The sequence below is a fragment of the Orcinus orca genome, chromosome 1, assembly GCF_937001465.1.
Source record: "Orcinus orca chromosome 1, mOrcOrc1.1, whole genome shotgun sequence".
Lineage (NCBI taxonomy): Eukaryota > Metazoa > Chordata > Mammalia > Artiodactyla > Delphinidae > Orcinus > Orcinus orca.
The window spans coordinates 40,031,266-40,045,789 of NC_064559.1; the positions used below are offsets into that span (position 1 = coordinate 40,031,266).

At 44.0% G+C, this 14,524-nt stretch overlaps 1 protein-coding gene across 8 annotated transcripts in view; it reads left to right on the forward strand.

The window, feature by feature from the left end:
* The window catches only part of HHAT (hedgehog acyltransferase), a 359,469-nt gene that overhangs the window by 145,534 nt on the left and 199,411 nt on the right, over nucleotides 1–14,524 (forward strand). For all 8 annotated transcript variants that reach the window (XR_007473259.1, XM_049701435.1, XM_033438077.2 and 5 more), the window contains one exon: nucleotides 1,186–1,336. Coding sequence is in view for 7 of the 8 variants with exons in the window: in XM_049701435.1 (XP_049557392.1) it covers nucleotides 1,186–1,336 (151 nt within the window). In the remaining variant the exon portion in view is untranslated. The remainder of the gene's footprint in view (nucleotides 1–1,185; nucleotides 1,337–14,524) is intronic.

The following is a 14,524-nucleotide window of genomic DNA, read 5'->3' on the forward strand; positions in this document are numbered from 1 at the left end:
AGCATGTATCAGTACTTCATTTCTTTCTTTCTTTTTTAAAATTTATTAATTTTGGGCTGCATTAGGTCTTCATTGTTGCGCACGGCCTTTCTCTATTTGCAGCGAGCAGGGGCTACTCTTTGTTGTGGTGTGCGGGCTTCTCATTGCAGTGGCTTCTCTTGTCGCGGAGCACGGGCTCTAGGTGCATGGGCTTCGGTAGTTGCAGCACACGGGCTCAGTAGGTATGGCTCACGGGCTCTAGAGCTCAGGCTCAGTTGTTGTGGTGCACGGGCTTATTTGCTCCAGGGCATGTGGGATCTTCTTGGACTAGGGCTCGAACCCGTGTCCTCTGCATTGGGAGGCGGATTATTAACCACATTATTGGGTGAATAATGCTGCTATGAACATTCAGGTACAAGTTTCTATGTGGACCCCTGTTTTCATTTCTCTTGGGTATATACCCAGGGGTGGAATTGCTGGGTCATATGGTAACTGTATGTTTAATCATTTAAGAACTGCCAAATGTTTTCTAAAGTGGCCGCATCAGGACTTCCCTGGTGGTCCAGTGGTTAAGACTCTGTGCTTCCACTGCAGGGTGCATGGGTTTGATCCCTGGTCAGGGAACTAAGATCCCCCATGCTGTGTGGCGTGGCCAAAAAGAAAAGTGGCCACATCATTTTACATTCCTACCAACAGTGTATGATGGTTCCAGTTTCTCCGCATCTTTGCCCCCTTGTTGATCTGACTTTATGCTTCTAACCATCCTAGTGGGTGTGAACTCACGTGAGGTTTTGAAAGGATTTGGGAAGGATTTTTCCTTTCTAATAGTTTTTAATGCCATATATATATATATATATATATATATATATATATATATATATATATATATTTATTTATTTATTTATTTATTTATTTACATATCTGTGTATTTTTAAAGTGTGCCCTTTTGTAGCATTTGTAAAAGCATGACTGTTAAGAGGTCCTGTTGCCTGTCACAATAATAAAGGAGATTTCAGTATTTGTTAATGCCAAAATATCATTGCCCAGAACCGACATGGGAGACTTGTTAAATGTGTGAGTTGCGGGGAGGGGAGGGGAGTGGTCGGAGAAGCGGGAGCAGGTAGTGTGTTTCTGGAGCCTTGCATCTTTCCCAGGAGATTGCTCCACTTCTTGTCGCTGTGTCTCACAGGCCCCTCTGTCTTTCAGGAGGACTGGCGTTGGCCCAAGTGCTCTTCTTCTATGTGAAGTACTTGGTGCTCTTTGGTGTCCCAGCTCTGCTCATGCGCCTGGATGGACTCACGCCACCGCCGCTCCCTCGCTGTGTGAGCACCATGTTCAGTTTCACGGGGATGTGGAGGTCAGTGGCTTGGTTTATTAAAGCCCTTCAGGGACATCCAGTGGGAGGACCCATGGCTTGGCCAGCTTCAGAGCGCCTGGGCCACCATCCTTTCTCTGCCCTTCACTCAAGTCGCGTTTGGCCCTTCGGTTTTTTTAATCTGTGTAACAGGATGGCAATCCATGTTTTCTGACCCTCTCAAAAATATTGTCAGGCTATGAAAATTGTGAGGTACGAAAGTTTCTCACCAAGTTTGTGTACAGATACACAAAGGGCTATGTCTAAAGCGGTTTTTTACTAACTTGGGACATGACGTGTATCTATCTATCTATCTATCTATATAAAATTAATTAATTAAGTTTTGGCCGCACTGGGTCTTTGTTGCTGCGCTCGGGCTCTCTTTAGTTGCAGTGAGCAGGTGCTACTCTTCGTTGCGGTGCGCGGGCCTCTCACTGTGGTGGCATCTCCCGCTGCAGAGCACGGGCTCCAGGCTCGCGGGCTTCAGTAGTTGTGGCTCGTGGGCTCCAGAGCGCAGGCCTAGAGGTCGTGGTGCACGGGCCTAGTTGCTCCGTAGCACGTGGGATCTTCCCAGACCAGGGCTCAAACTCGTGTCCTCTGCGTTGGCAGGCAGACTCATAACCACTGTGTCACCAGGAAAGCCCCCATGACGTATATTTTGATGGTTTCATCGCTGTCTGTTTTTCTTGAAAATAACGTCTTTGTATGTGGGACTGTAGATTAAAAAAATAGACTTAGGTTAATAGCACAGGCCAGGGCATTTACTAGCTCTCAGATCCAGGGCAACTTACTAAATCTAAGTTTCAGTTTTCTTATCTCTTACATGGTAAGAATAATGGTAACGATAATAATAATACTCATCTCTAAAAGCTGTTTTGAAGATTAAATAAGCTAATATGTACGTTGAAAGCATCTGGCACATAGTAGGTGTTTACAGACGTTAGCTTTCATCCTTATTTATTTATTTGTTTGTTTAGTTTTTGGCTGTGTTGGGTCTTCATTGCTGCACGAGGGGTTTCTCTAGTTGCAGCGAGCAGGGGCTACTCTTCGTTGTGGTGCGTGGGCTTCTCATTGTGGTGGCTTCTCGTTGCGGAGCACAGGCTCTAAGTGTGCGGGCTTCAGTAGTTGCAGCATGTGGGCTCAGTGGTTGCGGAGCACAGGCTCTAGGTTGCAAGGGTTTCAGTAGCTGTGGCTCGTGGGCTCTAGAGCGCAGGCTCAGTAGTTGTGGCGCACGGGCTTAGTTGCTCCGCGGCATGTGGGATCTTCCTGGACCCGGGATCGAACCTGTGTCCCCTGCATTGGCAGGCGGATTCTTAACCACTGCGCCACCAGGGAAGTCCCTATCCTTATATTATTCCTACACTCATGCACTTGGGTACACAGGTGCTTCTTCTGAGTTTTCTTAGTCTTCTTGATTTTGCCCCATAAACGTATAGTTGCCCTGGAGTCTTTGTTCTAAAAGATCCCTCAGCTCCCCCTGCTGTTTCTGATTGTCGTTCTCCAGATGGGCTTGCTTGCCACTGTGTTTTATTATCACTTCCAGTGTGGAACAAGTGGCCGGCTGGCTTTTGCAATTGCAAAGCTAATGTAAGAACCTCAGGCTGAGGACTTGCACATCTGTGGGAGGCAATACCTACTTCAACGGTGCTCCTTAGAAGCCTCCATTCGCTTCACCCGAATCCTGGCCCTGCTCAGAAAATCCATCCTGGCTCATCCAGTCTTATATTTCGTCTCTGAGCTCAGTGAATATTGTTATATCTAATGATGCTCTTGGAAGGGGAGTAGACAGCATGCAACAAACATCCTGGTTTTCCATAGTAATTTATTATGAAGGCTGAATTGATCTAAGCCTCTTGTACACATTTTATTTTTGGTCCACTTTGCTTCTTGGGGTTAGAAATGTCATGTGATTATTGTAAGGAATGTCAAGTAATTGCTTTGATTTGTCTTTTTTTTTTTAACATCTTTATTGGAGTAAATTACTTTACAATGGCGTATTAGTTTCTGCTTTATAACAGAGTGAATCAGTTATACATATACATATGTTCCCATATCTCTTCCTTCTTGCGTCTCCCTCCCTCCCACCCTCCCTGTCCCACCCCTCTAGGTGGTCACAAACCACTGAGCTGATCTCCGTGTGCTATGTGGCTGCTTCCCACTAGCTATCTGTTTTACATTTGGTAGAGTATATATGTCCATGCCACTGTCTCACTTTCTCACAGCTTACCCTTCCCCTCCCCATATCCTCAAGTCCATTCTCTGGTAGGTCTGCGTCTTTATTCCCATCTTACCCCTAGGTTCTTCATGACTTTTTTTTTTTCTTAGATTCCATATATATGTGTTAGCATACGGTGTTTGTTTTTCTCTTTCTGACTTACTTCGCTCTGTATGACAGACTCTAGGTCCATCCACATCACTACAAATAACTCAATTTCATTTCTTTTTATGGCTGAGTAATATTCCATTGTATATATGTGCCACATCTTCTTTATCCATTTATCCGATGATGGACACTTAGGTTGCTTCCATCTCCTGGCTATTGTAATAGAGTTGCAATGAACATTTTGGTACATGACTCTTTTTGAATTATGGTTTTCTCAGGGTATATGCCCAGTAGTGGGATTGCTGGGTCGTATGGTAGTTCTATTTGTAGTATTTTAAGGAACCTCCATACTGTTCTCCATAGTGGCTGTATCAATTTACATTCCCACCAGGAGTGCAAGAGTGTTCCCTTTTCTCCACATCCTCTCCAGCATTTATTGTTTCTAGATTTTTTGATGATGGCCATTCTGACTGGTGTGAGATGATATCTCATTGTAGTTTTGATTTGCATTTCTCTAATGATTAATGATGTTGAGCATTCTTTCATGTGTTTGGTGGCAATCTGTATATATTCTTTGGAGAAATGTCTATTTAGGTCTTCTGCCCATTTTTGGATTGGGTTGTTTGTTTTTTTTGTTATTGAGCTGTATGAGCTGCTTATAAATTTTGGAGATTAATCCTTTGTCAGTTGCTTCATTACAAATATTTTCTCCCATTCTGAGGGTTGTCTTTTGGTCTTGTTTATGGTTTTATTTACTGTGCAAAAGCTTTTAAGTTTCATTAGGTCCCGTTTGTTTATTTTTATTTCCATTTCTCTAGGAGGTGGGTCAAAAAGGATCTTGCTGTGATTTATGTCATAGAGTGTTCTGCCTACGTCTTCCTCTAAGAGTTTGATAGTTTCTGGCCTTACATTTAGGTCTTTAATCCATTTTGAGCTTATGTTTGTGTATGGTGTTAGGGAGTGTTCTAATCTCATACTTATACATGTACCTGTCCAGTTTTCCTGGCACCACTTATTGAAGAGGCTGTCTTTTCTCCACTGTATATTCTTGCCTCCTTTATCAAAGATAAGGTGACCATAGGTGCGTGGGTTTATCTCTGGGCTTTCTATCCTGTTCCATTGATCTATATGTCTGTTTTTGTGCCAGTACCATACTGTCTGGATTACTGTAGCTTTGTAGTATAGTCTGAAGTCAGGGACCCTGATTCCTCCAGCTCCATTTTTCATTCTCAAGATTGCTTTGGCTATTTGGGGTCTTTTGTGTTCCCATACAAATTGTGAAATTTTTTGTTTAGTTCTGTGAAAAATGCCAGTGGTAGTTTGATAGGGATTGCATTGAATCTGTAGAGTGCTTTGGGTAGTAGAGTCATTTTCACAATGTTGATTCTTCCAATGCAAGAACATGGTATATCTCTCCATCTATTTGTGTCATCTTTAGTTTCTTTCATCAGTGTCTTATAATTTTCTGCATACAGATCTTTTGTCTCCTTAGGTAGGTTAATTCCTAGATATTTTATTCTTTTTGTTGCAATGGTAAATGGGAGTGTTTTCTTAATTTCACTTTCAGATTTTTTATCATTAGTGTATAGGAATGCCAGAGATTTCTGTACATTACCTTTGTATCCTGCTACTTTACCCAATTGATTGATTAGCTCTAGTAGTTTTCTGGTAGCATCTTCAGGATTCTCTATGTATAGTATCATGTCATCTGCAAACAGTGACAGCTTTACTTCTGCTTTTCTGATTTGGATTCTTTTTATTTCTTTTTCTTCTCTGATAGCTGTGGCTAAAACTTCCAAAACTATGTTGAATAATAGTGGTGAGAGTGGGCAACCTTGTCTTCTTCCTGATCTTAGTGGAAATGGTTTCAGTTTTTCACCATTGAGGACGATGTTGGCTGTGGGTTTGTCATATATGGCCTTTATTATGTTGAGGAAAGTTCCCTCTATGCCTACTTTCTGCAGGGTTTTTATCATAAATGGGTGTTGAATTTTGTCAGAAGCTTTCTCTGGATCTGTTGAGATGATCATATGGTTTTTCTCCTTCAGTTTGTTAATGTGGTGTACCACGTTGATTGATTTGCATATATTGAAGAATCCTTGCATTCCTGGAATATACCGCACTTGATCCATGGTGTATGATCCTTTTAATGTGCTGTTGGATTCTGTTTGCTAGTATTTTGTTGAGGATTTTTGCATCTATGTTCATCAGTGATATTGGCCTGTAGTTTTCTTTCTTTTTGACATCTTTGTCTGGTTTTGGTATCAGAGTGATGGTGACCTCACAGAATGAGTTTGGGAGTGTTCCTCCCTCTGCTATATTTTGGAAGAGTTTGAGAAGGATAGGTGTTAGCTCTTCTCTAAATGTTTGATAGAATTCGCCTGTGAAGCCATCTGGTCCTGGGCATTTGTTTGTTGGAAGATTTTTAATCACAGTTTCAATTTCAGTGCTTGTGATTGGTCTGTTCATATTTTCTATTTCTTCCTGGTTCAGTCTTGGCAGGTTGTGCATTTCTACAAATTTGTCCATTTCTTCCAGGTTGTCCAATTTATTGGCATAGTGTTGCCTGTAGTAATCTCTCATAATCCTTTGTATTTCTGCAGTGTCAGTTGTTACTTCTCCTTTTTCATTTCTAATTCTATTGATTTGAGTCTTCTCCCTTTTTTTCTTTATGAGTCTGGTTAATGGTTTATCAATTTTGTTTATCTTCTCAAAGAACCAGCTTTTACTTTTATTGATCTTTGCTATCATTTCCTTTATTTCTTTTTCTTTATTTCTGCTCTGATCTTTATGATTTCTTTCCTTCTGCTAACTTTGGGGTTTTTTTGTTCTTCTTTCTCTAATTGCTCTAGGTGCAAGGTTAGGTGTTTATTTGAGATGTTTCCTGTTTCTTAAGGTAGGATTGTATTGCTATAAACTTCCCTCTTAGAACTGTGATTTGTCTTTAATTATTTCATCAAGTATCATAAGTTGCCTGGGTTTAATGGCAAGTTTAGGAAAGGGGCTCTCTCTGTAGCTAGGGGGCCAGGAAGTGGTTCTGTTTGAAAGGTGAGCCTCGTTGGAAGGCTCTGTTCACTTCTGACCTGCTCATAAAAGTAATTTACTGAATAGACGGGTTGGGACCTAGCATGGCCTGGGGGACATGTGATGAATGCCTTGTGGGCACCCAGCAGGGTTCCTCTGCCTCCTTGGTGTGAATGCTTGCTCTCATGCATTTCTTGGGAAGCACATTCTCCTAAAGGGCTTCTCCACTGTTGGCTGGGATAATAAAAAAATCCTTGACTCTTGGCATGCATGCTGGCTCCAGGCGAGTGAATTAAGTATTTTATTTTTTGTCCAGGATCCTCTGTTATAGACAAACCACTGAGGTGGAGAAAGTATATCTGCCAAGACCTTTGTCATTCTTGTTTGGAACCAGACTCAAATAGTGTAAACCCCAGCTTGTTGAAACCCTCCCTCCTCCCTCTCCGTTACTGTGCGGGCAAGAGAGTAATCATGAAAAGTTACTCTGAGGGGGTGCTCTGGGGTGACTGCTTGGAGTGATGTGATTCTAAAGGGCGGTGCTCACAAGGGCGTGGGATGAAGCAGCAGACATGGTCTTTCCTGGTTGTGACCTAGACTTGTATCCTGGCTTCCTTTAGCAGGCATGGGTGTAGATCTGCCCCTTCATGTTTGTTTCAGTTTCTTGAAGGGTTTTCTGGTTTGCCAGTTATATGTAGAAATGCTTGGGCCTTCATTCTTTGTACAATAACTGTTCCACATTAAGTAGTTGAATTTAGGAAGGGAGATGAACTCTTTTTGAGCAATTCGGTGCCTAATTTAAGGTTCAGAAGAAGTAGTTTTTTAAGTGAAAAAAGAAAGAATAAAAATTGTAGATTCTCCTTTGCACTATTTATGATGTTCCCCCACCCTTAGTTTACGATGCTCATAGTCAGGATCTGGTCGCATAACCCTGCAGTGGTCCTGGTCCCCATTCTCTAACTTTTCTCCGTAAGAAGCCATGCCAAAGGAAAATAAAATTTCCAATCTGTAGTTTCTATTTATATCTAATATTTCTGGGCCATCATTGAGGCATTGCTGTAGACAGGGCATTGCTCCCCCTTCCTGGGTTAAGGTTCGAGAAGAATTGAGTCATGAGCAGCTGTGAAACCTGGTGATGCAGCTCATTCTGCGGGGCTGTGGCAGCCACTCATCCAGTGACGCAAAGGGCAAGGTGGATCGGAAGTGGAGGGAAGAGATTTAAAACCAATCTCCGGAGATTGTCTAATGGCTACCTAAGCTTCTAGAAAATCCACACTGAATGAGGTTTACAACTGAGGATGAGAGATGGAGTTTTAGCCTCCTATTTGAAAGGAGCCTTACACACCTGAACCCTGTGCTGACTGATTGCACCATCTTTCAGCCCCCTTAGCAGTGAGAGAAGACTTGAAGCCGGCAGCTGACCGTATCAGAGGAATCTGAGCTCCACATTACAGAAGAGATGAAACTGGCCATCAGCAGAGAGATAATGTTCCCTGACATGATACTTCAAATTGATCATGAAAAATTGCTATTCGCCCAGATGGCCCAAACGTAAAAGTTAGGACCTGATGTGTTTATTTTTTTTTTCCTACTAGCTCTTCTGTTTCGTGTAATTCTTGCTCAGATATTTGCAGGCAGAACAAACCCCTAAGGAGTGTGTGTATTCCTGCTTGTGTGATTTTTCTGTGGCTGTACAGACATGAGAAATTGAGAATTTTCTGCTTAATTTGGGGGGGTTTCAGGTTTTAATTTAGGTAGGCTGAGATCTGTAATGAGCATCTTTTTCCAGGAGTCATTAAAGATGACATTGCGTGTCTGAGGTTCCAAATTAGAAATCTGATCATGTTCTTCTGATTTGATTTCTAGCTATGGAAGCAAAGTGTGCAAAGTGATAGAATTTCCCATGGTGGCTGGTGAGTTATGGGTCAATTTCAATTATCTCAGGAATCTCGCACAGCTTGCCCTCTGCATTTCTTCAACTATGATGCTCTCAGGTCTTCACAGGCAAATTCATGCATCACTGCTTATCCCAGAGGGATCTGGGTGCTGTTGGTGGCTACTAGACTTTAATGTATGGGGACGTCTTTGGACTGGGGATGGGAGGAATCCGAGCCTCCTTTTTCAGTGGGGCATTGATTGCATGAACTGTTAGGTCAATAGAAGAATTTAGGTTCCCAGATGGAGAGTTGGTCCAGGCCTGCAGTAGATGATTAAAAAACAGCTACACAGACTGCCGACTTTATATGAGTCCTGGCCTTGTGTGAGTCCTGCCTTTGAATCACGTTTAACCTCAAGTTGCGGGGCAGGATGGCAAGCATGGAGTTTGTGAAATACACACCGTATCTACCAGCATTGTTGGGGGGAAAGCAGGGAAATTATGAACATAAAGGAGAAAGGATGCTTATTAACAGGTGCTGTTAATAAGAGTTCACTTGTTTTTTGGAGGCAACTAGTAACTAAGAGTTTGCTACACCACATACTAGCTGTGTGATTTGGGCAAATGATTAAAAGTCTCTGGGCCAATCTTTTTGTTTCTAAAATGGAGATAATAATAGCCCTTGCCTCCTCGTGGTCACATGAGGGTTGATTGAGCCTGGGGTATAGTCGTTCCTCAGGAAGTGGTAGCTTCTTACTTTTTTGCACTTGAAAATCTAACAAAGCCAGAGGTGACTGAGAGATGGGCCGGGTTGGGGAAGCAGTGGATGAGACTGGCTGAAGAGAGGCTCTGGTCCAGCTCTGAGCCTGAGATGTGACAATTCAGAGATACAGACTGTGGTGGAAAAGAGACGGGCTCTGCCCTCAGGAGGGAGCTTGGTCAGGTTACTTTTACCTCAGTTTCCTCCTCTGTTAAATGAAAGACAGACTCTCGTCACTAGATGATGTCTATGGTCCCTTGCAGTTCTACCATTATATTAGCCCCAGCCCCACTGGATGGAGGTGACCACCAGTATCCTCGTGCTAAAATACTCCCACTCCTCCCCAGCCCGTGTAATTGGGCAGGTAATTTAACCTCCTTATGCCTGTGTTTTCTGAGGTATCAAAATGGGGCGAATCATAGTGTTTGCCTCACTGGGGAGGTGCGAGGGTGAAGTGAGACCATGTGCTGAAGCAGTGAACGCAAGCAGGCACACTGTAGACATCAACACGTTAGCTAATAATCAGAATTGCAGACAGGAGAGTAAAGGCTGCACTGTTTGTTTTTTAATTTCTCAGAAAAGAAAGGCCTGATCGGGTGGCTGGGTGAGGATGTGGCAAGTGGGGGTGGAGGGCGATATGTGGGAGGCGTGGATTTCAAAATGGAAGCACGGGGGTCCCTGAAATCTAGACCATCGCGACCTCCCCTTCACCCCTGCGGGAATTCTTTTTGCAAATAGTTTCCAGCTGCGGGCCATTCGTATTCTCTCACATTTTGGATACCTCTCTTAGTCTACCCTTCTCTCTTCTGAATCCCAACAGACTCAGAAAACATATTTTCTTTCTTCTTCCATTCATATTTCAAAAATCCTCTTACCTTTTCCTCCAAGCACAGACTTCCGTAAATCAAAGCAGAGATGGGATGTCAAGTTGAGACAGATTTTGTGAGCCATCATATGTTTTGCTTCCTGGATTTATTTTTACTTCAAAGGCAGTTGCTCTGCTCCTCTCTCCATTTCTCCCTGTGTGGAGAGTGTTTTCAGTTCACGTATTACTGAGCGAACCCTCAAACTTTTTAGAGTACGAAGCGCTTTGATGCAGGAAACACCAGGGCATCTTCAAACAGAAGGCTTTCGTTGGTCACCCGGTCACCAGAGCCCAGACGTGGAGCCCGACTGCCTGCATTTGCATCCTGCCTCTGTTCCTCATTACCCAGTGACCCCCCTCTGTGCCTCAGTTTCCTTCTCTGGAAAATGGGGATATTATAATACTCATCTCTGGGAACTAAGACTCTGTACTTGTCATGCAGCAGCCATGCTGTTCATATCCCAGCAGACTATAAGCTCTTTGAGGGCAATGATCAGATCTTGTTTTGTTCAGTGCTGTGTCCCCAGCACCCTCCCTGGTTCCCAGCATGTAGTGGGCACTCGGGAAATATGTGCTGAATGGGTGAATAGTCACTCTTCTCTGTAATTTTGGACACTAAATTTGGACACTAAAGGTCTGAAGAGCGAGATTTTTCAAATAGTTTGATCTGGTGTTTGAGCAGTTGCTCTGTGTCGCTGGCACTGACATGTCCTTGCTGAGGTACACACACCGTGACCACTGTCAATACCCCACCCTCTCTGTCTCCCTGTTTTTCTCGTTAAATGTGTGTACATGGCTTGCCAAAATACTGTGTCTGCTTGCAGTTTTCCTGAGAATGAATCTGCCTTGTGAGGAAGGAGGGATGTACGCCTTTCTCACTTAATTACTATCATTATTTTATCTGACATTGTGCCACGTCCTTGATACCAGATGAGGGAGAAAGTTGCAAACTTACAGGAAGAAAAGAGATTCCATTCAGACTTTGATGTGAGAGAGGAGTTTGACAACTGTTTCTCTTTGGAGATAGGATTTTTCCAAGGGAGGGGCTACGATGGAGAACGCGGAACAGGACTTGGAGGGAAGTGCTTTGAAAACATGTCCTCACAACGAATACAGCTGACCCCTGAGCAGCTCAGGGGTTGGGGCGCCGACCCTCCTGACAGTTGGAAATCCACGTATAATTTATGGTTGGTCCTCTGTATCCATGGTTCCGTGGTTCCGCATCCTTGGATTCAGTCCGCCTCGGACCAAATAGTACTGTCGTATTTACTATTGAAAGAAATCCGAGGATAAGTGGACCCACAGAGTTCAAACCCGTGTTGTTCAAGGGTCAACAGGTATGGCAGGAGTAATAATAATAATAGAGGCAGTGGCAGCAAACAGTGCGTACATCACACTAGGCACATTTCTAAATGCTTTTATAGATTTAACTTATGTAATCCTCACAAAACTCCTACGATGTAGGTTCTATTATCCCCACTTTACAAATGATGAAACTGATGGAATCACACACCTTAAATCCTTAAATCACACTGCTAGTTAGTGGTGGAGCTGGGATTTGAACCCGACACATGGCTGTAGCATCTGTGCTCCGAATCACTGCCTTTCACTGTCTCCAGTGAAATGGAGCTGAAGTGGATTCCTCCTCCAGGGTCTGGAATGTAAGGCTTGTGTGACAGGCTCTGGAACTCAGGGATACTTGAGAATGACGATGGCTTTTGTACTGACTCCCTAGAAAGGGAGATGGTGCAGGGGGTGAGGGGAGGGGGCAGTCGGGCAGTGGGTCGGCCTCTATGTACCAAAGGGATGAGGAGACAGGGAGTTGACATTTAACCCTGAGTAAATGACCAAGGGAATGGTGTGGGGTCCACGGGGTTTCTGTTCTTACGTTACATCCCTTACGTTACAAATGGCGATCCAGAAGTGGCTGCCTCAGTGGAGGTGGGAAGGAGGCCACATAAAAACTGGACTTTGTTTCTCCTGCCAGTGTCTCCTCCTCCTGTGTCCCCTGGCACGTGGCCACTTTGATGGCTGTCCTCCCCCTCCTGCTCTGTTTCTTTGTCTTACATCAGGCTGGGTCAGACCCTCTTTGTCAACAAGGATGGAGAATCGTCCCACATCTGCCAGCCGGTAACCTTATGGGCACTTAGCACTCTCTTGTTTCTAATTCACGCCCTCCCTTTAGCAAACCCTTGTTGCTTTTTGCCCCACCTCCGTTCTGAGGATTAAATTCAAAGTGCAACCTGCTGTTTCCCTGAAATGTTTATAGGCATTTTGATGTATCAGTTTTACGTTTGTATGCGGTGAGGTCTCTTCTTATTTTCCTGTGTAGTTTCTGCCTTTGGTGATAATCTGAGGAAGTCCATTTGACATTTACTAACTTTTATATAAGGCAAGAATCCTTCATTTGGGGATCCGCAAGCTACTGAAAGAGTTTTTCTGTAGATTCTCAGAAACCCGCTCTCCATAGTCTCTGCATCACCTAGCACTGGGCCTGGCACATAGTAGGCCCTCAACAAACATATATCCCAAGTAAAGAAAGATGATCCCCCAGGCCTCCCACTCCTTTAAGAGATAAAAGGGAAATTGGCTTACATGTGAAGTATGGGTCGAACTTAATTATTCCCAGTGGCTAACCTGCCATCCTGACCGCATTTATGGTGCATTTATACAATGCCACCTGCTTCCGTATAATCTGTTTCCTATGTTGCACCTGAGGCTCTTTCTGGGCTCCCACTCCTACAGTGTGCATTCTAGGTTCTGTGTTCTTTCAAATGTGAATGTTTCTATCTTTTCTGTATTGAATGACTTACCATTAGAATCCAAGAGGGAATTTGTGTTTCTTTGTTGGGTCTGGTGCAAAAAAGAGCAGGGGGTGAGTAAAGAAAACAACTCTTATTCCTCCTCATTAAAGGACCCAAACCAGCAAACCAGCCACCATCACCATCACCACCACCACCACAACAACAAAAAAAGAAAAATTTAAAGGACTTTCATTATTTCAGGGATAACAGACTAGGGAGAGGCTGTCCTCTTTCAGTGGGTGGGAAGGCGTGAAACCCTCATCGTGGACCGTCAGTGGTGTTTGTGCAGAAGCAAAGGATAAGGGTCAAATTTGGAGCCTCCTGAGGAAAAGAAAGGGGCTGAGTAGGTGTCATCTGGGATGGGAAAATTCTGCCCCCCGGGGGTTCTGAGTAACTGAACCTCAGATTCTCCTCCTTGGACCCCCTGGAGCTTTCCATCCATTGCTTCTCCTCTCTGTCCTCTCTCCCTGTTTTACATGATATAACGTCTCCTGCCTGGGCCTGGGCTTGGGAGGAGTAGGACCAGCTTGATCACTTATCAGTCGAGGGGAAGGCAGGCCCTCGCTTCTTTGCTTTGAGTGAAGATTGCTCCTGGCATCCCAGGTTGCCCCCCTGAGTGCATGTTCCCTTGGAAAATTGGTCTAAACCATGGTCAGATTCCACATCACTATTCCTAGTGGACTGAGGAGTAGGCCTCAGATGATAGTATGTGTTAGAATCATCTGCACGGCTTATTAAATGGCAGAATAGGAGTCCGTGTCTAGATTCTATTTGAGTAGTTTGGAGTAGGGCCCGGTAATCTGAATTTTGTCAAGCAACTAAAGTGATCTGTGGTCCACGGACCGCGCTTTAAGAAACATTTGCTACCATCACCCTTAGCCCTGGGAAGGAGAACAGATTCCTGCAGAGCCTTTCCTGATGTGGTCCCAGCTACTGTCTTTCATTCTCTTTATTCTGAGCACTTGCCATGTGATAGTCTAATGGGGAAGAGAGATACGAATTCAAAAACTAATAGAATTGCACTGAGACAGATACTGTGAAGGGGAGATCCATGGTGCTCTTAGAACCTGTGTAGGGGGATTTGTTCTCATCATAGAAAGCTCCTCTGCTGAGATATGGATTGACCTGAGGTCTGAAAGTTGAGTAGAAGGGGAAAGAGTTTTCCAGGAGGAGGAAATGGCATGTCCAAAGGCCCTCTGGTAGGAGAATGTGGCAGTTCTCTGGCCCAAAGAAGGCCATTGTGTGGTGTGCAGAGAGCACATGTTTGGGGCTCATTTGAGATGAGATTTCATACAGGTGGGGTCTCTGACCAAAGATGACCTTGTAGGCCCAGGGAGGAATTTAGTCTTCAAACAAGGACCGAGATTTTAGGACTTCAGCACTTTCGGCCTGGGTGGACAGGTTTGAGCCTGTAAAGCAGATTAAAAAAAGAGGATTGGCTAGAGAAGGCCAACTTCTCTTGGTAAATAAAAAAGAACAACCAGGGAGCATATTTTACCGAGAAGAGCAAAGAGTGTTTTGAGAAAGGAGGAAGTGGTTACC